The 24766-nt window shown below is 34.6% G+C and overlaps 1 protein-coding gene across 1 annotated transcript in view; it reads left to right on the top strand.

The window, feature by feature from the left end:
- Positions 1 to 24766, top strand: part of shank3a (SH3 and multiple ankyrin repeat domains 3a) — a 290274-nt gene that overhangs the window by 167762 nt on the left and 97746 nt on the right. Inside the window, 3 exon segments of the mRNA XM_051134506.1 lie at positions 10436 to 10513; positions 15307 to 15373; positions 18485 to 18827. Of these exon segments, the coding sequence (XP_050990463.1) occupies positions 10436 to 10513; positions 15307 to 15373; positions 18485 to 18827 (488 nt within the window).

Below are 24766 nucleotides of genomic sequence, written 5' to 3'. Positions count from 1 at the left end.
CCACAACACACACCCACACAAACACAAAGACAGTCCTTTAGGACTCGCCTGAAAACACATGGAGTCACAGAACTCACATGTGCTGTTTTCTGTTTCTTTCCACCTCCCTCTCTCTTTCACTCTCACACTATTGAAACTGTTATTGCAATTGAATCGTCTGTGAACTTGCTTTTACAGCACATCTCAATTGTCTGCTCTAATATAGAGACTGGCTTATATTGGTATTGATATTGGTTACACTAAGGCTACGTTCACAGGCTAATGTGGCCCAAATCTGACTTTTTGTTGCTCATATGTGACCGTGGAGCACAAAACCAGTCATTAGGGTCAGTTTTTTGTAATTGGGATTTATACGTCATCTGAAAGCTGAATAAATACGCTTAATATTTGGAATTTGAAAATTTGGAATCTGAGGGTGCAAAAAAATCAAAATATTGAGAAAATCGCCTTTAGAGTTGTCCAAATAAAGTTCTTAGCAATACATATTTCTAATCAAAAATTAAGTTTTGATACATTTATGATATGAAATTTACAATATGTCTTCATGGAGCATGATTTTACATACCAAAATTTATCAAGACAGTCGTGGAAGATAATCAGTGGAAGTGTGAGGTGTCAGAACTCATGAGTATATACTTATATACTTTATACAAGCAAAACCTCATGGCTCATATCATAAAAGTTTCAAAACTGTCACATCCTTGTCTTTATTTTTCATATTGCCTGCACATAATTTCGCTGGCTTCTGCACAATTGTTGCCCAGTCCACAGATTTACCACAGAATTTGGCATCTTTTTCAATGTTGCTGTGGGTTGTTTTTCAACTCCGTGGGTTGAGGCTACCCCACTAATGCGATATTTACCCCCCTGATCATTGTTGGGCTAGTTTTGGACTAGTTTTGTCTGCTCTAATATAGAGACTAGCTGATATATTGGTTACACTAAGACTGCGTTCACACTGTAGGCAACTGTGGCCCAAATCTTATTTTTTGTTGCTCATATGTGACCCTGGACCACAAAACCAGTCATTAGGATCAATTTTTTAAAATTGAGATTTATACATCATCTGAAAGGTTAATAAATAAGCGTTCCATTGATGTTTGGTTTGTATAGTATAGTACAATATTTGGTCGAGATACAACAAAATCTCTGAGGATGCAAAACAATCAAAATATTGAGAAAATCACCTTTAAAGTTGTCCAAATGAAGTTTTTAGCAATGCATATCACTAATCAAAAGTTAAGTTTTGATATATTAACGATAGGAAATTTACAAAATATCTTCATGAAGCATGATTTTTACTTAATATTCTAATGATTTTTGGCATAAAAGAAAAATCGAAATTTTGACCCATACAATGTATTTTTGGCTATTGCTATAAATATACCTGTGCTACTAACGACTAGTTTTGTGGTCCAGCGTCACATATGTGACTCAGATCTGTTTTTCTCATGACAGTGTGAACAGCACAAATCACTTGGAATCTGATCTTTTCAATTCCAACTTGTGCCACTTCCATATGTGGTATTAAATCCGATACAGGTCAGATTATTTGCAATGCGACCACAGTGTGAACAGTCATGTTGGAATTCATGCCACTTTTACATCAGTCTAGATCAACATTCGTCACAATTCTGGGAGTTATTTCAAAGATTTTACATACCCAAAGTTATCAACACAGTTGCGAAAGGTAGTCAGTGTAAGTGTGAGGTGTCAGAACTCATAAACATTACAGTGACAACTCCATATAAGCAAAATGAGGGTTCGTAAGAGTTTCAAAACTCTTATGTCACATCCTTGTCTTTATTTTTCATATTGCCCGCACATAATTTCTCTGGCTTCTGCAGCAAATCACACTATAAATAAACGCATACTTGCTTACTTTATGTCCTCCATGTTTACTTTCGTATGATGGCGCACTGCACAAGTGTTGCCAAGTCCAGAGTTTAGTCACAGAATTTGGCATCTTTTTCACTGTTGCCACGGGTTGTTTTTCAACTCTGTGGGTTGAAGCAACCCCACTAATGTGATATTTACCCCCTGTAAAGCGATTGGGCTAGTTTTGGACTAGTTTTGAGAAGCAGTTGGGAGTTTGTTGTGAAAATCTGGCAACCCTGTTCATTTTTTTATTTTATTTTTTACTTGTGAACAGCTATACAAAACAATCGAAATTGAGTACTAAGGCTCGCAGTGTGAATTTAGCCTCACATAGCATCAAACTATTTATATTTATAGTATTGTATATCCTCAAAAAAAATCCTCAAAACATCCAAAGTTCAGCTTATTAACTTTAGATGTTTTGAAGTTTTTTTTGTTTGTTTGTTTGTTTGTTTTTTGTGCTTTTACTATACTATATGTACTATATACACAATTTAGTATATATATATATATATATATATATATATATACATATTTATATACTAAAGTAGATAAATAAGAGTTTATAGTATTTTTGATAAGAATATTTGACATGAAAATATTTTGAAATAATGTATTTTTTACAAATATAATAAAAACAATTTGAAATATTATTAGAAGTTAAAATGTCCATTTTTTCTTTCAATTTATTTTAAAAATGTAATTTTGTCCTTTGATAGCAAAGATGAATTTCGAGCCTTCAGAAATCCTTTAGAAATCATTTTAATATGCTGATTTGGTCCTCAAGAATTTTTTTTATTATTATCAATATCGAAATAGTTGTGCTGCTTAATTTTTTTGTGGAAACTGTGATATTTTTAAAAATTTTTTTTTTTTTTTTTTTGATGAATAGGAAGTTCAAAATAATTTATAACAAATATTAATTTAATGCATCCTTGGTGAATAAAAGTATGATTTTCTTTTTTTATGACTATTTGCAACATGTATAACCAATTGTATGTATGTTTGTTCTATATAGTTTTGGTCAAAAATTAAGATAAATTGTTCAAAAAAATCCCAGTACAATTATTGGGTATACTTCATGGGAAACTCAGTTTAGAGTTAGTTCAAAGTCTGTGTTAATTCTCCATTTTTGTTGGTGAGTGTGTGTTTTGTGTGTGTGTGTGTATGTGTCTGAGTACTAATTTTACAGCAGTGATTTTTGTTTATCTTCATTTGGCTCATTATAATGAGATTACACTACAGCTGACCTGCACTAATGTAACATCCAGTCTAGATGAAGTCAGTTACAAACAGATCAATAACATCTAAACAACAAAAACATGAAGAAAAGAGGACACCACGCAATGACCTCCACTTCTAAAACATAAAAATAGTACTCTGAGTATTAAAGAAAGATCTAAGATCATAGTTCAACCATTGATGTCTAATGATATTCTCTAATGATATTCCTTTCTTCAAGTTTGACTAGAAATGTTCGTTTCAATTGTCACATCTCAAACACAAACTCACATGCACAGCACCAGGCATCTCATCTCGCATCTTTCTGACAGCACAGATGTGTTAGAGCCGTGTGACAGATGCACTGCAACAAGAAACAGAGCTGCTGAGACAGCAAGGAAAAGTCACACACAACAAATATAGCGAAGGACATTGTTACAGAGTGTTTGTGTACAGCATGTGCTGTACTTTAGAAACAGATTTGTTGGAAAATGTCCTCAGATGTTAACTTAGTCTGTCAAAAAGGTCTCGAAAGAACAAATTATAATAAATTTTAAGAGTTTAAATTATGTAAAATAATGTCCAAAACATGTCTAATTTGGTCATTTAGTAAGTTTGAATAATATTGAACTATATTATATGAGTGATTGATTTGTATAATTTAATTGAAAGTGTCCTGGCATATTTCTAGGCAAAAAAAATGCTGTTATGATGTCCTCAGAAGTTAGCTAAACCTGTCAAAAATCATTTTGATGGCATTTTTTAGAAGAAAAATGGTGCATAAGTCGACAAAATCATGTTTAGACAATGCCCAAAAGTTATATCTTATGGTCAGGGATGGTTTATTTTTAAAACTTGCTGTATGTCCCATAGTTATATATAGAATTAGCCTACTTTAAGGGCAAGAGATGTCCTCAGAAGTAAACTAAATCTGTCAAAAACTTTTGTGGACATTCTCAGACAGAAAACTGGCTTACAAAGAGACTAAATAATGTCCAAAAAGTTGTATTTTAGTGTTATGGCTAATATATTTATAATATAAACAGTAGAAGTGGTTTAATCATAATTAGCCTACTTTTAAATCAGTTGGGTGTCATTTTGCAGGTAGCTAGCACACGTTTGTATGATTGTATGAAATAGTATGTCTTTTGCCATACTTTCACATATTTGCTAGAAAGAGTCCTCAAAACTTAACTTAGTCTTTTAAAAATCATTTGAGACATATTTTGAGAAATGTATGTTTGTGTGAGTTTAGAATAATATTTTAAGGATTTTTTTAAGAATGTCCTGAGAATTAAGCTAAATCTGTCAAAAACTCTATTTGTTGATGTTCTCAAAAAGAAAATGGCTCTTAAAAAGAATAAATGAAGTACTTCGGATGCAAAACCCTTTTTTCTTTTAAATTAGCATTTTTATTAGGCTTCCATGAAAATAACATTGGACATTTTTTGAAAATAAGGCATTCAATAACTTACTAATGACCTTTTCATTGCTATTAAAGTGAAATTACTGAACCTTAACGTAAGAGCCCGATAAAAGTGCTCATTTAAAAGAAAAAATTCTGAAAAATCTTTAGCAGACTTAGAGGTTTTTGCATCTGCAGTCTTCAAATAATGTCTTAATTATGTCCAAAATGTGTATTTTATGGTTAGGGCTAATTTATTTATTTATTTATTTTTATAGTTTATTGTACACAACCAGTTAAAGGTTTTTGAACAGTAAGATTTCAAATGTTTTTTTTTTTTTAAAGAAGTCTCTTCTGGTCACCAAGCCTGCATTTGTTTGCTGAAGTACAGCAAAAACAGTACAATTTTGAAGTATTTTTTCTATTTAAAATAACTGTTTTATACTTGAATATATTTTAAATGAAATTTATTTCTGTGATTTCAAAGCTGAATTTTTAGCATCATTACTCCAGTCACATGATCCTTCAGAAATCATTTTAATATTCTAATTTGCTGCTCAAAAGCATTTTATTATTATTATTATTATTATGTTGGTTTCTTTGATGAATAGAAAGTTCAGAAGAACAGCATTTCTCTGAAATAGAAATCTTTTGTAACATTATAAATGTCTTTATCATCCTTTTGATCAATTTAAAACATTCTTGTTAAATAAAAGTATTAATTTTTATAATAAAAAATAATCTTTCCCAAAAATAAATAAATAAATTATATTGACTCCAAGCTTTTCAATGGTATAGTGTATAATGTTACAAAAGCTTTTTATTTCAGATAAATGCTGATATTTGGATCTTTCTATTCAAGAATCTATTCTATTCTATTCAAAGAATCCTGTAAAAATACTGATAATAATAATAATTATTATTATTAAAAATGTTTCTTGAACAGCAAATCAGCATATTAGAATGATTTCTGAAGGATCGTATGACACTGAAGTCTGGAGTAACGATGCTGAAAATGTAGGTTTGATCACAGGAATAAATGACATTTTAAAATATATTCAAATAAAAAACAGTTATTTTAAAATAGTAAAAATATTTCAATATTTCTGCTTGATCAAATAAATGAATACCTTCTGCTTGGTGAAAAAACATTAAAAATCAAACTTTTGACTGATATGTCCTAAAGTGAGCTAACTATGTCAAAAACTGACTAAACAATGTCCAAAAGTTGTATTTAGGGCTAGTATACATTTATAAAAGAATCAGTAGAACATCCTGTAAGTGTATAATTATAATTACACGCTTAAGAGTAAGTGAAGTTTTCATGTACAGTAAGTAACAAACACATGTTGGTATGAGTTTGTGTGAGTTTTGTACTTTGTTCAATTTGTCGTACTTGAAGGACAATTCCTAAAAAGCATGCTCAGGAGTTTGCTAAATCTGTCATGAAGTAGGTAAATGTGTGCGTGTGTGTGCTTGTACAAGTGCTCAGCGATGATAGCGAGTGTTAAGGACTCTCTGTGGATGTTTAGCTCAGACTCAGAGGAGATGTTAGAGTGGATCGATTCCCAGAAAGAGACTCTGAGAGAGGACGTATCAGCCTGAGAAGAGAGGCATTACTGGATAGACGAGGGAAAATCTACGAGGGCAATGATGGAAGAAGAGACAGAGAGAGTGTGAAATAGTGCCAAAACGATGAGGAAAGCAGGAGGAGGTGAAAGAGGAAGAGACGACCGCCTGATGTGGAACAGAAGGGTGAATTCACAGCTACGGATAATAAGACGGCTGATGAGATTTGTCTGTGTGTGGGAGGTCAGGTTTTGCTCGCTTTGTGAAGACCAAATGTCCAGTTGAAGACAATAAAACTGAAGAACCTACAGTTTGGCCACCTAAATAATGCTCTCCATGAGCAAATGTCTCATTCTCTGTCAATTGCAAGTCTCCATGCATATTTCTATGCTAATGTTCATTTGTGTGAGTTCTTATGTGTTTCTATTCGTGCTTTAAGGATCAGTTTTCTAAAATAAATAACTAATACATAATAAAATATATATAATAAAAATAAAAATACTTTAAGAGCAAGACCTCAGAAGTAAATTAAATCTCTGAAAATCTTTTTGTGGACTTTCCCAGACAGTGAAGAAACCAAATAATGTCCAAATTAACAGGCGCTGTGGTTGACCTTTGATGACCTCCTTCTGTCTAAGCAGACAGTTCATGGCCAAAATGAGCTGCAAAGTGAATCAGACTTTATGGCGACTTTATTCTATCTGTCTGTGAGTCTAATCTAATAGTGATGTCCAGTATCTTAGTTGTGTTCTTATAAAGTTTCACCACTAGAGGTCACATGTTGCTCTATTGTCCAGAAGACATTCAGTCCATCATCACATTGGCATAAAAGGCCAGATTCAGTAGTTTGTGCTTTCACACTACTGCTTCTCCAGACTGCAGCTGTGATGACTTTTGATTTATTGTTTTACATTAGTGTATATAGCACATTATTTTTCAGTTCTGAATGTTTGTGTCCTTTAAATGGATCAATAGTGCAGAAGAGCGTATCACAGATAGAGCGCAAAAGACAGAAAGAAAGAGGGAGAAAATCTGTGATGTGGAAGCTCAATCATCGTTCTGTTAATTCACTCTGCAGTCAAAATTACATATTGATTTTTGCACAGAGCCGCAGCATTAAACACATGCAGCGCTCCACTCTGTCTCCTGTATGACAGACCGTGTTCTGAATATCATGCTACTGACATACTGCTGTTTTTGCACTATGTACTACACAGAATGCATGGAACCAGATGATGCATCCCACAATGCAAAAGACTTGACTTCTTGACTCTTGACTGCATAAATGTTTTTTCTTCCATATGACAAGCATCATGGGGTCATATGATAATAGTAATGTAGCATGAATGTTATTACATTGTGCAGTGTTTGTAGATAGTAGTCTACTTTGAGCATATCCTGTATGAGATGCCATATCCCACAATGCAATGCACTCTCCAGTCAATATTGTGTTATATTGTGAAATAATATTATAATTTAAAATAACAATTAATATTTTAGTGTATTTTAAAATGTCATTTATTCATGTGATGCAAATTTTCAGTATCATTGCTCCAGTCTTTAGTGTCACAAGACCCTTCAGAAAATATTCTTATATGCTAAATTGGTGCTCAAGAAACTTATCAATGCTGAAAACAGCTGTGCTGCTCATTATACATTTTTTCATGATTCTCTGATGAAAAGAAAGTTAAAAGAACATCATTTACTTGAAATAGAATTTTTTGTAACATTATAAATGTCTTCACTGTCACTTTTGATTAATTTTAATGCATCCTTGCTAAATAAAAGTAGTAATTTCTTTCAAAAAGCAAACACACATTAAAGCTGCAAGCAGCAATTAATGGGGTGCAAGCGCTTTAAGGGGTTTAAGCACATATGAGAAGACATTACATATTATTTAGCAAGCCTGTGACCACCTAAATCAATAATTAAAAAAAAACCCTTGTCTTTCTGTCTTCAGAAATATATAATTTTGTAAAGAAATTTCAGTTTTTGAGGAAAGCATTTCAGGATTTTTCTGCATATAATGGACTTCTTTGGTGCCCTGATTTTGAACTTCCAAAATGTAGTTTAAATGCAGCTTCAAAGGGCTCTAAACGATCCCAGCTGAGGAAGAAGGGTCTTATCTAGCGAAACGATCTGTCTTTTTTTTTTTTTTCGAAAAATCAAAATTTGTATACTTTTTAAGCACAAAAGCTCATGAAGCACAGGCTCTAGGATGCGCGTCCACGATGCTACAAATTAGTAATGGGTTGTTCTTGAACGATTCTTTCATTTTGATGTGACTCAGGAAGAACGAGTCGTCTCGGGGAGTGATTTGTTCAGTCGCACATGCGCAACATCCTATTAGGTTCTGTACTGGAATTAGTTCACCTCTTTCGAGTCTGTTTCGAGAAGTAACACATAACATTTGAATTATATTTTGCTAAAATGAACGAAATGACTCGAAAAAAGATTTGTTCATTTTGCTGAACGAGACTCAATGGTCAGAGCCAGTAAAATGATCCGAACTTCCCATCACTACTACGAATCACGTGTAAGTTCATTCAAATTTCTCACAGACCTTTAGGGCCATGAGTTGCTGCCCCATTAATTAATAACAAATACCCGTAATTTTCGCCAGGGTGACTGAATTGTGTGTTTTGTTCAGTGTGAGCCAAGAACACTTAAAACCTGCAACAACGGTTAAGGAGTTAGGAGCGATTTCGTACTTTTGTTCACTGTAGCGCCCCCATCAGGCCGACTGGGGTGAGACTTGTAGACGGCATGAGTGTTACCATCCCTCCAAGTTTCAAGTCTCTACGACTTACGGTTTGGTCTGCACTATCAATTTCACTTGGAGATTGCTGATCCTTGGCCATTCTAACAATTAAAGGAGAAGTCCACTTCCAAAACAAAGATTCACATATAATGTACTCACCCCCTTGTCATCCAAGATGTTCATGTCTTTCTTTCTTCAGTTGTAAAGAAATGAGGAAAACATTTCTGCATTTTTCTCCATATAATGTACTGGTATGGTGCCCCAATTTTGAACTTCCAAAAGGCAGTTTAAATGCAGCTTCAAACGATCCCAAATGCGGTTGTAAACGATCCCAGCCGAGGAAGAAGGGTCTTATCTAGCGAAACGATCGGTTATTTTAAAAAAAAAATATACAATTTAAATACTTTTTAATCTCAGACGCTTGTCTTGCCTTTCTCTCCCTGAACTTTTTCTCCCTTAACCTTAAAAAATCATTTCAAAATCATCCTACATCACTGCAGAAGTACCGACCCAGTCTTTGCAAAGTGAACATGCAAAGAAGATCAAACACCCTTAACAAAAAAGATAAAACAGCGATGTAGGACGATTTCGAAGTTGAGGGAGAACATGAGATGGGAGTTTTTCGACATACTCTAACTGTCATGAACCAGAACAAAAACAGTCTAGGCAGAGTAAGATAAGACAAGCGTTTGGCATTAAAAAGTATATAAAATGTATTACTTTTATGAAAATAACCGACCCTTCTTTCTCGGCTGGGATCGTTTACAACCACATTTGGGATCATTTGAAGCCGCATTTAAATTGCATTCTGTAAGTTCAAAAAACATAATTTCTTTACGACTGAAGAAAGACATGAACATCTTGGATGACAAGGGGGTGAGTAAATTATTTGTAAATTGTTCTTCTGAAGTAAATTACAAGCTTGAACCCCTAAAAATCTTAATGTCCACACACATTTGAATAGTATCTGTTAAAAAAAGGAGTTGCATAACCGATTATCTATCTATCTTTACCAGAGACACTTCTAATTTGTGTGTGCTTGTGAGAGAGAGACAGACAGGAAGTGCACTACAAGTGTGTAATTAAATATCAGCACGCAGGTTCCACGGAAGGTATGTTAGTGGGCCAAGAGACGCTGTGATGTTTACTCACTACTGTTAGGAAACTAGGACACCAATCCCAGCTGAGTCATGTCTGTGTGGTACAGCTCCTAAATGTGTGTGCGGACTGTCAAAACTGTCTACAGTGAAAGAGAGAGAGAGGGATGATAGCCAGATGCTGTGCTGACCTTCTAAACACTCCGTCTCAGATGCCCATAGAGAAACACAGCCATTAGAGCAGCTCTGTGCTCGCGTCTCTCTCTCTCTCTCTCTGTTTTTCTCTCTGATAGCAGACCTACATATGAGCTGGTGAGCTAATTGGTCCCAGTGGAACGTCAGTTTTGTCATTTCTGTTGTTGTCAAAGCGACACGCACGCACACAAACACACTCATCCCGTTCCAAAACTTTCTAGGGCACATTTTCACGGACATGCAGTGTACGCGTTTTACTAGCGACGAATTATCACGACGCTTGTAACCTCTCTGTTTGTCTCTCTCCAGGATAGCTGCGCGAGAGTGTTGCTGTTCAGAGGGGCGAATAAGGAGATTAAGAACTACAACAGCCAAACTGCCTTCCAGGTGAGAGCGCAAGACCTCTGGCTTCCTGGAGATCAAACACCATGGAAGAGTCAATGGAGCTGGGTCTTATTTAAACCAATGCTGTTGTTCACAGCCCACAGAGCCAAACTGTATTTAACTTAAGGCCAAGAGCAGTTTCAGGGCTGCATCTCGAGAATCCACACTGACCTTCTAATGCTGTGAAGACATCTACTTAGATCACATTTGTAGGCACTTCTGACAAAAAGGGCTGGTCACAGTAGGCAGGCAAATAATGAGACCAAAATTTAAGTTAGCACTTTTGCAACTACCTCAGAGAGCATTTTGATTTAAGATGGTGGACAGTGTCAAGGGAAATATTGATTGCGAATATATTTAATCAATGGTATAATGGAACGGTGATGGTATAAGATGGTACATAAATATAAAATTTGATATATACAGTGGTACTGAATTTTTAAAGAATGTTTTGGCTGTGGTACCATGTAAAAAATGATAATTCATAAGAAAGCATGGTACTTTTGTGCCGATTTAGTATGGTATTACCATGATAAGTAAGAATTTTTAAAAAACTTTTTTAAAAGTCTATGCTATCCAAGGCTGTATTTATGTGATTAAAAGTACAGTAAAAAAATTGTGAAATATTATTGAATTCTATTTAAATATATTTTAATATATTTTTATATTTTAATATATTTTATATTATAAATATACTTATAATATAAGTGTAATTTATTCTTGTGATGCAAAGCTGAATTTTCAGCATCATTACTCCAGTCTTTAGTGTCACATGATCCTTTAGAATTCATTCTAATATTCTGATTTGCTGTTGTTATTATTATTATTAAAGTTGAAAACAGTTGTGCTGTTTAAAACTTTTGTGGAAACCATCATACATCTTTTTTTCAGAATCATTTGAATACAAAATTCTAAAGAAATTTCAAATAGAAATCTTTTGTAACATTATAAATATCTTTATTGCCACATTTGATAAACTTAACGCATCCTTTACACACCCCAACTTTAACAGATGGTACTGCCAAATTTTATGTAAGAGTTAAAAACTGTAATATGCTCCAAATTTGCAATCTGTCTAGTTCGCACTGCCCATACAAACACTATATTCCATTATTTGTTTGGGTTTTGCTGAATCTTTGTATTAACATGGCAAGTCAAATCGTTCATCCCAGCCCTATTTGGGCCAAATGTATGATGTGATGCTTCATGTGAACATGCTAACAGCGTATTGGGATTGGTGTTTGTCTGCTTCTGTTCCATGATGCTGGCTGCTTGAACTCACAGTACAATTGATGTTGACACAGATTTTCTGCTCAGATCAAAGTTAATCTGTTAGTACAAGGGGAGGGGGAACCCGACTTGGTGCAGCTGCATAAACCAACACGGAAACCATTAGACAGATGCTTTGATTCAGCTTTTAGTGAGGAAAAGTTAATTAGCCCTCACATTCATAAAAGAGAGAGAGAGAATCATATTAGAATCACATGAGTTACTGGTGTGCTGTCTTTACAACAGACCTGTTTGTTCACCGTACATGCACAGAAAAATTATATTATAATGGTGTATCATGTAAATTTGAGGGCAGTAGGCATACTGTACTACTTTAGGGCAGTTTTTGCATCAATCTGAATGGATATCGATTTATTTGGATGTATATGAAGTACAGTAAAAGCCCGTTTTTCTTATTTTTACATATAATTGTGAACACTGAATTAAAAACGTATCCAAACATTTAAAGCGAACATGAGTTTTTATATTAACGTTTAATAATACATTTTCGGTGGCTGACATAGCTTCTTTCATGACAGATGTATTCAAACATTAAATAAATGAGAATATAAGAAATATAATGAATATGTTATATATTTAGCAAAATGTTCCTGACTACATTTATTTGTTCTAGTTAACTATCTAGCTATATAGGAAATAAAGGCTTTCCTGAGGTAACATTAAATGTAATGTTACGTGACATGTTTACAAGCTGTTTTATTGACGACTTTACGCGACTGAAACACTGATTGCACAATTTCATGAGACATGATACATTTCAGTAAGTTGTACTGTATCTTTCAACATACTGTGTTAATTTATGTTTACTAATTGTTGTAACTGGTAATGTTAGTAAAGCGGAATAGATGATCGGTTGACGCGCTGAAAGCTGAGAGATTGTTTTATAATAAAAGTAAGAAAACACAACGTTTATTGCGATGGTTGGATGGGACGTCGGTTACAAATAATGTTTAGTTGACGCATCAACAGGAACTAGCCTAAACAGACTAAAATATCGATCTTGGGATTTAAGAATTGATATTGGTTATAAAGATTAAAATTAGTTACTCAATATTGTCAGCCCAACCTTAGTGTTTCGTTTATACTGTAGTATGCTTGCATCCTGAATAGAGGGCTTCCACTTACAGTGGGTACGGAAAGTATTCAGACCCCCTTAAATTTTTCACTCTTTGTTATATTGCAGCCATTTGCTAAAATCATTTAAGTTCATTTTTTTTCCCTCATTAATGTACACACAGCACCCCATATTGACCGAAAAACACAGAATTGTTGACATTTTTGCAGATTTATTAAAAAAGAAAAACTGAAATATCACGTGGTCCTAAGTATTCAGACCCTTTGCTCAGTATTTAGTAGAAGCACCCTTTTGATCTAATACAGCCATGAGTCTTTTTGGGAAAGGTGCAACAAGTTTTTCACACCTGGATTTGGGGATCCTCTGCCATTCCTCCTTGCAGATCCTCTCCAGTTCTGTCAGCTTGGGTGGTAAACATTGGTGGACAGACATTTTTAGGTCTCTCCAGAGATGCTCAGGCTGGGCCATTCAAGAACAGTCACAGAGTTGTTGTGAAGCCACTCCTTCATTATTTTAGCTGTGTGCTTAGGGTCATTGTCTTGTTGGAAGGTAAACCTTCAGCCCAGTCTGAGGTCCTGAGCACTCTGGAGAAGGTTTTCGTCCAGGGTATCCCTGTACTTGGCCGCATTCATCTTTCCCTCGATTGCAACCAGTCGTCCTGTCCCTGCAGCTGAAAAACACCCCCACAGCATGATGCTGCCACCACCATGCTTCACTGTTGGGACTGTATTGGACAGGTGATGAGCAGTGCCTGGTTTTCTTCACACATACCGCTTAGAATTAAGGCCAAAAAGTTCTATCTTGGTCTCATCAGACCAGAGAATCTTATTTTTCACCATCTTGGAGTCCTTCAGGTGTTTTTTAGCAAACTCCATGCGGGCTTTCATGTGTCTTGCACTGAGGAGAGGCTTCCGTCGGGCCACTCTGCCATAAAGCCCCGACTGGTGGAGGGCTGCAGTGATGGTTGACTTTCTACAACTTTCTCCCATCTCCCAACTGCATCTCTGGAGCTCAGCTACAGTGATCTTTGGGTTCTTCTTTACCTCTCTCACCAAGGTAAAGGTTGGGTCCCCCGATAGCTCAGTTTGGCCGGACGGCCAGCTCTAGGAAGGGTTCTGGTCGTCCCAAACGTCTTCCATTTAAGGATTATGGAGGCCACTGTGCTCTTAGGAACCTTAAGTGCAGCAGAAATTTTTTTGTAACCTTGGCCAGATCTGTGCCTTGCCACAATTCTGTCTCTGAGCTCTTCAGGCAGTTCCTTTGACCTCATGATTCTCATTTGCTCTGACATGCACTGTGAGCTGTAAGGTCTTATATAGACAGGTGTGTGGCTTTCCTAATCAAGTCCAGTCAGTATAATCAAACACAGCTGGACTCAGATGAAGGTGTAGAACCATCTCAAGGATGATCAGAAGAAATGGACAGCACCTGAGTTAAATATATGAGTGTCACAGCAAAGGGTCTGAGTACTTAGGACCATGTGATATTTCAGTTTTTCTTTTTTAATAAATCTGCAAATATGTCAACAATTCTGTGTTTTTCTGTCAATATGGGGTGCTCTGTGTACATTAATGAGGAAAAAAAAATGAACTTAAATGATTTTAGCAAATGGCTGCAATATAACAAAGAGTGAAAAATTTAAGGGGGTCTGAATACTTTCCGTACCCACTGTATGTCACGGTTTGGTCAGTTACCGGATGTGAGCCCATATTGGAGATACTCTGATGTGAACAGAACACTTTGCACATTGAATGTACTACTGAATATCTTTATCTACTAATTTATGTTATCTAAACCACAGGAAAAATGTGTGGAAGCTGCTAAATCATATAGAGAAGGACTTAGTTTGCAGGAAAGGGTGCAATATTTGGACAAACTAAAGTTAATAGGTGGTAAAGATACGTATGAGTAGTATTAATTAAGATATTAGCTAATACTTTCACCTACCTGAACGGAAATGATAAGAACAAACACAAATGTTGTCAAGATTTTTGCCCTGAAAATCCTGGTTTAGTTTGGCCGACCACAAACTTTGTTCCTCAGACAGTTTTTTGCACTCTTCTCCTCAAAGTACGGCCCAAAACATGACAATATTTGACCGTTTTCACCAGCAATAATCAGCAAAATATGTGAGTCTCGTTCGGTTCATTGGCATTGTTTACATTCAGTGCTGCTAACATGGTCGATTGATGACGAGCTATATAATCAATATTTCATGTCCCATTTTTTATTTACTTGTAGACAGGGTAATGTACAATCAGTGAGAATGATTTTGTAGTCTGACGCTACGTTATTGCTTATGAATTGCTGGCTTGGGTTTTTGGGTGGCATAACACCCTGTTATGAATTGCATGCAGTGTTATGAATCTGTAACTGGGATGCTCAGGGATGTTTGGCAGAAGAAATAACCCCTTTTTCTTTCTCTCTATAGGTGGCTATTATAGCTGGAAACTTTGACCTGGCAGAAATTATAAAGACTCACAAAGCATCAGATGTTGGTAAGTGGCTTGTATACTGTACTTCCACCATCATTAGCTGCTATCGGATTTGCAAGCAAGCACAAACAATCCCTTGTGTTAATGAATCCTTACCAACGCAGGAAAGCGGCCAGGGAACATGAAAATGAGAGTGCCTCCTTGTGTGCCCGTGTGTGTGTTTTTGTGCAGCGTTCAGGTGAATGAGAGTCATCACTCTGTTCGTAGAGGCTAGCTCATTCCACGTGCTAGTTCTGGTGGGGAATAGCAGCCAGTTGTCGCACAGCTGTAATGGATCGTACCCATTAGTGTGGAGTACTATTGTCATGGCGACGGAGCGGGGTTAATCCCTGAGGCTCAGCAGGTGTTGGGAGTTTGATTTGAGCCAATGGGAGTGTAGCCGCAGGCTCCGGGATCTCATCAGAACGATGTGTGACCTCGATGACGGATAGGACGTAGGCTCTCACGCACACACCGAATCAGAACCAGCCTTAAAACGCACCCTTTACGGGACGGGAGCTGATATTTTGTTACTAATGCCGAATGTGTCCATTCTTTGTCTTTCTCTCCTCTCATTTCCTTCCCATCAGTCACTGAGAGAGAGGAAAAGAGAGTGAGTGAGTGTGTCCTGAGTGGGTTGGACAGTTGGCCTTTTCACTCTGAATGGATGGACGGAAGAGTAGAGGATTTAAACAAGCAGACAGCTTGACTACACAGTGCAGTATTTACTCTGCTTAAACAAGCGGCCCATCTTAAGTGGCCCCTAGATGTTTTCTCAAGGTGATTTGAATTTAAGAATAGTAATATATATGATAATTTCTAGGACTGTCAGTTTGACGTGTTAATTTAGTAATATTAATCATAATCAAATGCAATAAAAATTAGTAACATTGAGCTGCACTGGTTAAAAAAAGCACCTCATTTGCTATAATTTTTTTTTAATTTAATTAAAATTGTCTTTATCATATTTAAAAAAAAAACATTCTTAAATATATATATAATAGTCATTTTATAGAAATTTTAATCATAATCAGATGCAGTAAAAAAAATTGATTACCAATAAATTTATTTCATTTAAACATCTTTAAACAAGAGAAATATAATTATGATGCGGTATACTGTATGTATATATGTATGTATGAAGAGTTCAGATGCAAAAGCCTCTAAATCCATCTGACGCATTTCTTTAAAATGAGCATTTCTTTCTGGCTACTTTGTATAGGTTTTTATGTAAGTACTGGTACTCCTTATTGGGCTGAGGTTGGAATTTAGCAAGTTTGAGGTAAAAGTATTTAATGGACATATACTATGTGTCAGGAGCATTCACTCAGTATCATCTCATTTTTGACCGAGATGGCTTTTAGCTGGTTATAATACCCTACCAATAAGGTTTTTGAACAATAAGATTATTAATGTTTTGCTCACCAAGTCTGCATTTATTTGATCCAAAGTACAGCAAAAACTGATTTTTTTTTAAATTTTGAAATATTTTTACTTTATTAAAAATTTTTTTTTCTTTATTAAAAAACTTTATTTCTATTTAAATATATTTTAAAATGTAATTTATTCCTGTGATTTCAAAGCTGAATTTGTAGCATCATTACTCCAGTCACATGATCCTTGAGAAATCCTTCTAATATTCTGATTTGCTGCTCAAAAACATTTATTGTTATTGTGTTGAAAACAGTAGAATTTTGTAGAAGAGTAGAATTTTTTTCAGGTTTCTTTGATGAATAAAAAGTTCAAAAGAACAACATTCATCTGAAATAGAAATCTTCATACATAATATATCTTTATATATAACATTATAAATGTTTTTATCATCACTTTTGATCAATTTAAAGTGTCCTTGGTAAAAGTGTTAATTTCTATAATTTCCAAATATATATATATATATATATATATATATATACACTGACTCCAAGCTTTTGAATGGTATAGTGTATAATGTTACAAAATATTTTTATTTCAGAAAAATGCTGGTCTTGGATCTTTCTATTCATCAAAGCATCATGAAAAAAAAATATTCAAATAGAAAGCAGTTATTTTAAATAGTAAAAATATTTCACAATATTACTAATTTTGCTGTATTTTGGATCAAATAAATGCAGAAGAGAATTCTTTAAAAAAAAACATTAAAAATCTTACTGTTCAAAAACTTTTGACTGGTAGTGTGTATATATATATATATAAATATATATATCATATCTCAAATGCGCACAATTACACACACACAACTAACCAAATAATTGTAAATGGCTCTAAGTAGGCAATATACATAAGTTTAGCAAAATGCTTCCCATATTTTTTGTTTTTGTTAATATGGTGCAAATACAGTCTTGAAAAATGAAATACATCATCACTTAATGTTCATTGAAGCATCAGTTACACTGACGCAAAACCAGTTGAGAACCACGGGATGTATTGAGTGGCGTGTTCTTGTTCTTGGATTGGCAGAGAGCTGTTCATATCAGATCAGGTGACAGGTGGATGTTCAGTACAGCGGTTTGATCAATACTTAATTTACATTAGAGATTAGAGAGAATCAGCTATGAGACTGACAGCAAACCATATGTCAGGATGACAGCGCTGTGCACTCTTTTATCCTGCTTGTCTCTGTTTCTCTCTCTCTCATTGTATCATTAAAAAAGGCTGTCATTGAGCCATATGAACTCTTTTGACCCTGATTTACACGGCACAGTGCATTTTTAACTACATATTAGCTTTAAAACACCATCGGTACAGAGTTTTACCTGTGTCTAGAAGAGGTGAGATATTGCCATCTAGTGTTGATGGTCTGTACTAATTGCTTTCCTTAGTTTGATGAAAAAACAGCCTCATATTGGTAAACAGGAGAGTTTGCTCTGTAATATTTAGTTTTTTTACCCAAAAAACGTCCCAAGCAAACGACCGCTGTGCTAGCGGTCAGGACGGGAGGAAGTCTGTTTAGGTAATGAATTATAGATGAGGTGCTTTGTAATTCGAGTACGCCTTTTGTTTACCTCTTTGAATGCCTGATGAGGTTCCTGTACCCTTCATTTACAAATTATGCTAATTGTACCTGACAGTTTGTCACGGACGGCCCTCTCTTGTTCGATGTGCCCTTTTGTTGACACCTGCTCTTCCTGTTTCCAGTGCCTTTCAGGGAAACGCCTTCCTACACAAATCGCCGGCGCGTAACCGGAGGCGACACGCTGACATCATCACGCTCGCTGCCTCGCTCCGCCTCCGACAACAATCTGAACAACGTGGCTGACACAGGCCCCGTCCACTCGCCCGTGCCATCTCTGAGGAGCCTGCCCCCTCTGGCGCACGCCGGGATTGACGCGGCAGCCGACGGCAGCCTGCAGAGCACGGGCAGCTCGCTCTCCTCGCACTCCCGCTCGCCCTCCCTCCAACGCGTCAGCGAGGAGCCCGGCACGCACGCAGTACGCCGACACACGCCCCTCACGCACTCCCACAGCCGCGGACGCCTCAGGTGAGCATCGCACATTCACCGTCCTGATTTGCACCTGTGGAAAGTAAAAGTTTTACAGATTTTCACCTGTTATGTGTAAAAATTGCCTGTTCACTGAGTGTTTGATTGTTAAATCATTTTGCTTATTTGATTACACACTCCGCTAACCTGAATACACTATAAAAAAGATGGATTTTAAAAAAATTGTGTCATTTTGACAACCCAGCACTGGGTCAAAAAGGGATTAATCCAATGCTGGGTTTTTAAATGTTTGACCCAACATGTTGGGCAGTGTTTTTTTTTTGTTTTTGCATTAAAAATTAGACTTTCTCCCAAGTTCACTCCCAAAACAAAGATGTACTCACCCCCTTCTCATCCAAGATGTTTATGTCTTTCTTTCCAAAATGCAGTTTAAATGCGGCTTCAAATGATCCCAAATGCGGTTGTAAACGATCATGTGCTAAAAATTCTGCATTGAAATGACAGGAATAAATTACATTTTAAAATATATTCAAATAGAAAGCATTTTAAATTGTAAAAATATTTTAAAATTTTATTGGATCAAATAAATGCAGGCTTGGTGAGCAGAAGAGACTTCTTTAAAAAAACATTAAAAATCTTACTGTTCAAAAACTTTTGACTGGTAGTGTACATGTGTATGTGAATGAGAAAAAGTACAGAAATTAATGGCAGATCAACAGTTTATACTATTTAACGCACAATTTTATACAATTTTAAAGTTCAGTGAACATTGTTGAACCAAATTTAACTAGTGATTTTGTTAATTTATTTTCTTCCGCCAACAAAAATAATCCCAGTACTTTAGGCAAAGCCTTAGGCTTTAAGTGCCACTAAGAAACACACAGACTGAAACGATTAAAAACCCCCCAAAAAAACCAAACCCAATTTATATGCATCCCCAACAAATCCAGAAGATTCTGTCTGGACTTGTGAATATTCATTCCTCCAGTAGCAGCACTGTCAAAAATCAATGATTAATTGTAACTCTTAACATATCGGTCAGCCATCGGCCACCGCAAGAAGGGTCAAACAATGACAAAGTGGGATTCTATTTCTGAAATATTCACTTGCAAAAGTATTGTGGCGATACCATGATTCAGTGGCACCATGATATATTCCACTATAGTATTTATTTGTTAGTCAAATTAATCATAATTAATTTCAATAAAAAAATTAATTGAATTGAGCTGAACTGGGGAAAAAAAATTACCAGGAAATTTTATTTTAAGCTGCAGCCCGTAACTTTTTTGTTTGTTTGTTTGTTTTTTGTTTAAATTATTAAAATTAAATTGGCTGTTTTTCTTGTATATTTTATTATGGTAATACTGTAGTGCTTTTTGGAAGGCGGTTATGTGTGTATTTTTGTGAGTGTATTTTTTGTGAGTTATCACAAGGGCTTTTATTTATTGCCGCTGAGACCTGTGTTGAATGAAGTCACTCAGATTCCTCTGCGTGTTCTCCTCCATCTAAAATAATCATACTGTTGTAATCTGTCACATCTTCATTTGATCGACATTTGCTGCTTTTAAATCGTGCTATTCAAATGTATTTTAATATATATTCAGATTAGGCTCTCCTCTCCTACAGAGCTGTAGGACATTGCTGGAATCGACTGTGTTGGGACTCCAACAGGCCTTATTGAATTTCCCAGCAATATTACTCTAAATCTCATATTGTGCATTTATTGCAGGGAGATGATTGACAGGTTTTTACAGATCGTGAGACTGGGCACTTTATAATTGTGTTGCTTCTAAATGGAAGAAAATGTTAAACTAACATGGATTAATTTGAAATTCCAACTCTTAGCTTTGCGTCCGATGTAAATAAGAAATACTTTGAATTATAGCAATGGTTGGTGGGTAGTTGGTGTTTTGCAGCACTAATCAGCACAAATCTGACACTGGAGACACAGCAGAGGTTGTTTATCACCACACTGCCTTTTATAGCAGGTGTAATTTTTTTACTGTCTGAAACACTCATCTGAAATGTACTAAATCACACCATTATGTGCCACACAAAACTGTGAGAGACCTGATCACAGTTGATTCCGTATGAGTTTGACATTAGCATTCTGCTAATCTAACAGCATGATGCTTTTAATATGGGAATGAAACAAAAATATACAGACTTCTAAAGCCGCTTTTTTCTATTCAAAGTTTGACCTGCAAAAGCAATCAGATGTTATGAATTATCTTTATCTGGAGACATTTCTCAGGAAATATTAAGATTAATACAGTGGGATTAATGCATTAAATGAATCAATATATCATGTAATAATTTCAATGTTTTTTTTTTTTTTTTAATATGTGTTACTGTTAGGGTTAGGGTTAAGGTTAGAAAATATATATACACTATTGTATATATGCACTAATAGTTTTGGAGTCAGTAAGATTTTTTAATGCTTTTGAAAGTTTCTTAATCTCACCAAGCCTGCATTTATTTGCTAAAAAGTACAATAACTAATTTTGTGAAATATTATTATTAATGGGGTAAGTAAAATAAACTTTTCCCTTTAAATTAAGTTTTTATTCTTTATCCCATTGCCAGATATTTTATGAAATCATGATTTTTATACATTTTTCAAAAACCAAGATATAATATTGTAATATTTTAATATCATATATTTTTTGTATTTTACTTTTATGTATTGTATTTTATTTTATTTTATTTTATTTTATTTTATCTTATTTTATTATTTTTTTGTTTTGTTTTTGAAAGTTTATTAAATTCACCAAGCCAGTTTTTATTTGCTAAAAAGTGAAATATTATTACTAACGGATGTAAAATAAAGTTTTCCATTTGATTTTAGTCTTTACTCCATTACCAGATATTTTATTAACTCATTTTTTATATTTTTCAAAAAAACAAGATATAATATGTTAATATCATTTTTAATATCCTATAATTTTTGTATTTTACTAGAAAACAATAAATTTCTTTATTTTATTTTTTATTTACTTTATTTTATATAATTTTTTTATGTTTTTAAAAACTTCCTTAAGCTCACCAAGCCTGCATTTATTTTCTAAAAAGTACAATAACAGTAATTTTGTGAAATATTATTACTAATGGGGTAAGTAAAAAAAAAAATCCCTTTGAATTAAGTTTTTATTCTATAAAATTTGATTTATCTATTCACAAAGCATATATGCACTTTCGCTTCGCATTTTGGCAAAACCTGGAAGCATCTGTTTTGTGTATGTGTGAGTGTCTTGAGAGCATGTCTGTAATGCCTTAAAATGTTTCCTAGATAGTAATCTTACTCACAGATCTATACAGAATTGTGTACTACAGTCATATTTCAGAATATGATATCGATATTATGATATCATCTCGATATTACCCAGGATAGATAATGCTGTTTTGTAGGTTAGAAAAGTGATGGCTACTTTCTGAAGCACTTCTTTTAATCTGTTTTTAATTGTGTGCTAATTTGGACCTCAGGACTCTCATTTTACGAGCAGGTGTAGTGTACTTCTGCCGCAGAACAATACTTTAGGGCTCACTCTCTTTCTTTGCATGGTCCTGAGGGGCTTTTGCTGTGTTCTGTCCTAGTTGTCCATCTGTCAGTATTTCCTGACATCTTGGCCCGCTAATAATCAGAACCACCCACATATGTGTGTTTGTGTGGTTTGCAGTTTGTTTGTGTTTAATACACAGAATGTGATGATACCAACAGAAATTAAGCCAAAGCGTCTGTCCTCGGTGTCCAGCATTCTATAAAAGTCCCCTCTCTTTCTCTCTGGTCATTGCCCTTTGTCTGGCTGTGTCCACCTGTCTCTCCCTGAGGTGACCGCGGTGACCAGGAGAGTGTGTAATTAGTGCCGTAGCGGTGTGGTCAGCACTGACCGCCCACTTCTTGTTCAGGGTCAGATTCGAGGCCATGCCACGTTGTTGCAAGCATTGTCAAAGTGGATTTAGAGATCACAGGTCACTGGGTGCACGGATGGCAACAACACAGAGGAAAGGTCAAAGGTCAAGTGCGAGTGTTACTGGTTGACAGTGTGTGATATTGAGTTAAATTTGGACCTTGCTATGAATCCATAAGTTATAAAAATAAAAAATGAGGTTCAGATCAAGGTGATGTTAATTACACCAGGAGAGTATATTTTTATATACACAAATATATACACAAATATAGAAAGATTTAACATTCTTATATCAAGATACATTTATTTGAGAACCAAAATGACATAAAATCTGATCTTTTTAAAAATGGAAATGGGGTAAGTAAAATTTTTTTATTCTTTTTAACCATATGCCAAATACTTTATAAATTCATCATTTTGTTTACATTTTTCCAAAAAAAAAAACAAAACAAGATATAATATCAATATTATTTTTGTCATCATATAATGTTTATATTTTTACTGGAAAACAAAACAAAAATACTAAGGAATTATTTAATTTTATTTTTATTTTTTATTTTATTTGCATTTTTGTTATATTTTATTTATTTTATTTAATGTTGTTTCATTTTATTTTATTTAAATTTATTTTATTTATGTATTGATTTATTTTTATTTTATTTCGTTTTATTTTATTTCATTTATTTTTTATTTTATTTTTTGTTTCATTTTATAGTTTTAGTTTCATTTGATTTCTTTTATTTATTTATTTATTTTTTTAATTTAATTTAATTTAATTTTAAGTTTTTATTCTTTTTAACCCTATGCCAAATACTTTATAAACTCATCATTTTGTTTACATCTTGTTACAAAAAAACGATATAATATCAATATAATTTTTATATTTTTACTGGAAAACAAAACAAAAAATACTAAGGAATTATTTTATTTTATTTTTTGTTTCATTGAATTTCTTTTATTTCTTTGTTTAATTTAATTTAATAAAAAAAATCATTTTATTTCATTAATTTAATTTCATTTCATTTCATTTCATTTCATTTAATATAATATTTAATATATATATTTTTTACTTTACTTTGCAGTCCAGCAAGCTAAAACCACAGGAAGTTTTTAAAACCATCACCTATTAATAAGTCTAATAAGTTAATTTGGTCAAATCACAAAATGTATGTTTCCTTTTTACGTCCATAGGGGTGACACCCATGTTCATACACACACAGAATGCTAATTTATGGCATTCATTCACATACTTAAATGCCATTGTCAACTCCAAAACGTTGGCCATTAGGCGGTTATATAATATAATAAATGAGACAGCATCTTGATGAAGTCTGTCATAGACAGAGTGTTCAGAAATAATGAACAGTCTGGGAGATTGTTCTTTTGGATGTCATTGTGTAAGTAAAGGTGACATGCACATTACAGATTTTCGCTCAGCTCAATAGTAGCTGTTTAAATTAGCTAGCGATTTTAAAACTTGACAACAACCGTGTTGTTCATGTTGTTGCTTTAGCTTGTTTTCATCCTTGTGAGTGAAAAGATAGCTCATTAAAGCTCTGAATATCTGCTGCAGGGTTCCTAATGAATAATGCACAGTGAAAACTAAGTGTAAGTTTACTTTCCTGTGAAAATATGATTATAAAAGCAGTCAGGTGGGTTGGTGTGACTGAAAGGTGCCGAAAGCTCATCACTCATCATTAACGTGTCTCTTTTACCACCAGTTAAGAAGCTGAAATTTAGACCTTACCTCGTTTCTGCTGTTTCATTACTTTGCCGATTTATGAGCTTCGTTTAGAGAGGAAAAAGAGAGAGGGAAGGAGAATTAAGTGATTTATTGATGGCAAAAGGGAATCCATTTTGTTTGTGCAAGGCAGGTAAATGAGGTGTCACTCTGAAAGAGCACTCTTTCAGTCTGGAGCTTTCAATGATGGATTCCACCCTCAGGACATCCAGACCTGCCACTCCCTCGACACTCACCCGTCGACGGGGAGTGCTGGGATTAGACGAGTGAGCCTGCTGATTTCCTATTGGACGATGGGAGATTTAAAGGGTGGCCGTGAGGTCAATATC

Source organism: Labeo rohita, chromosome 18, assembly GCF_022985175.1.
Source record: "Labeo rohita strain BAU-BD-2019 chromosome 18, IGBB_LRoh.1.0, whole genome shotgun sequence".
Classification (NCBI taxonomy): Eukaryota; Metazoa; Chordata; class Actinopteri; order Cypriniformes; family Cyprinidae; genus Labeo; species Labeo rohita.
Note: the sequence above shows the minus strand (reverse complement) of the source record. Positions and strands in the feature narration are given on the sequence as shown.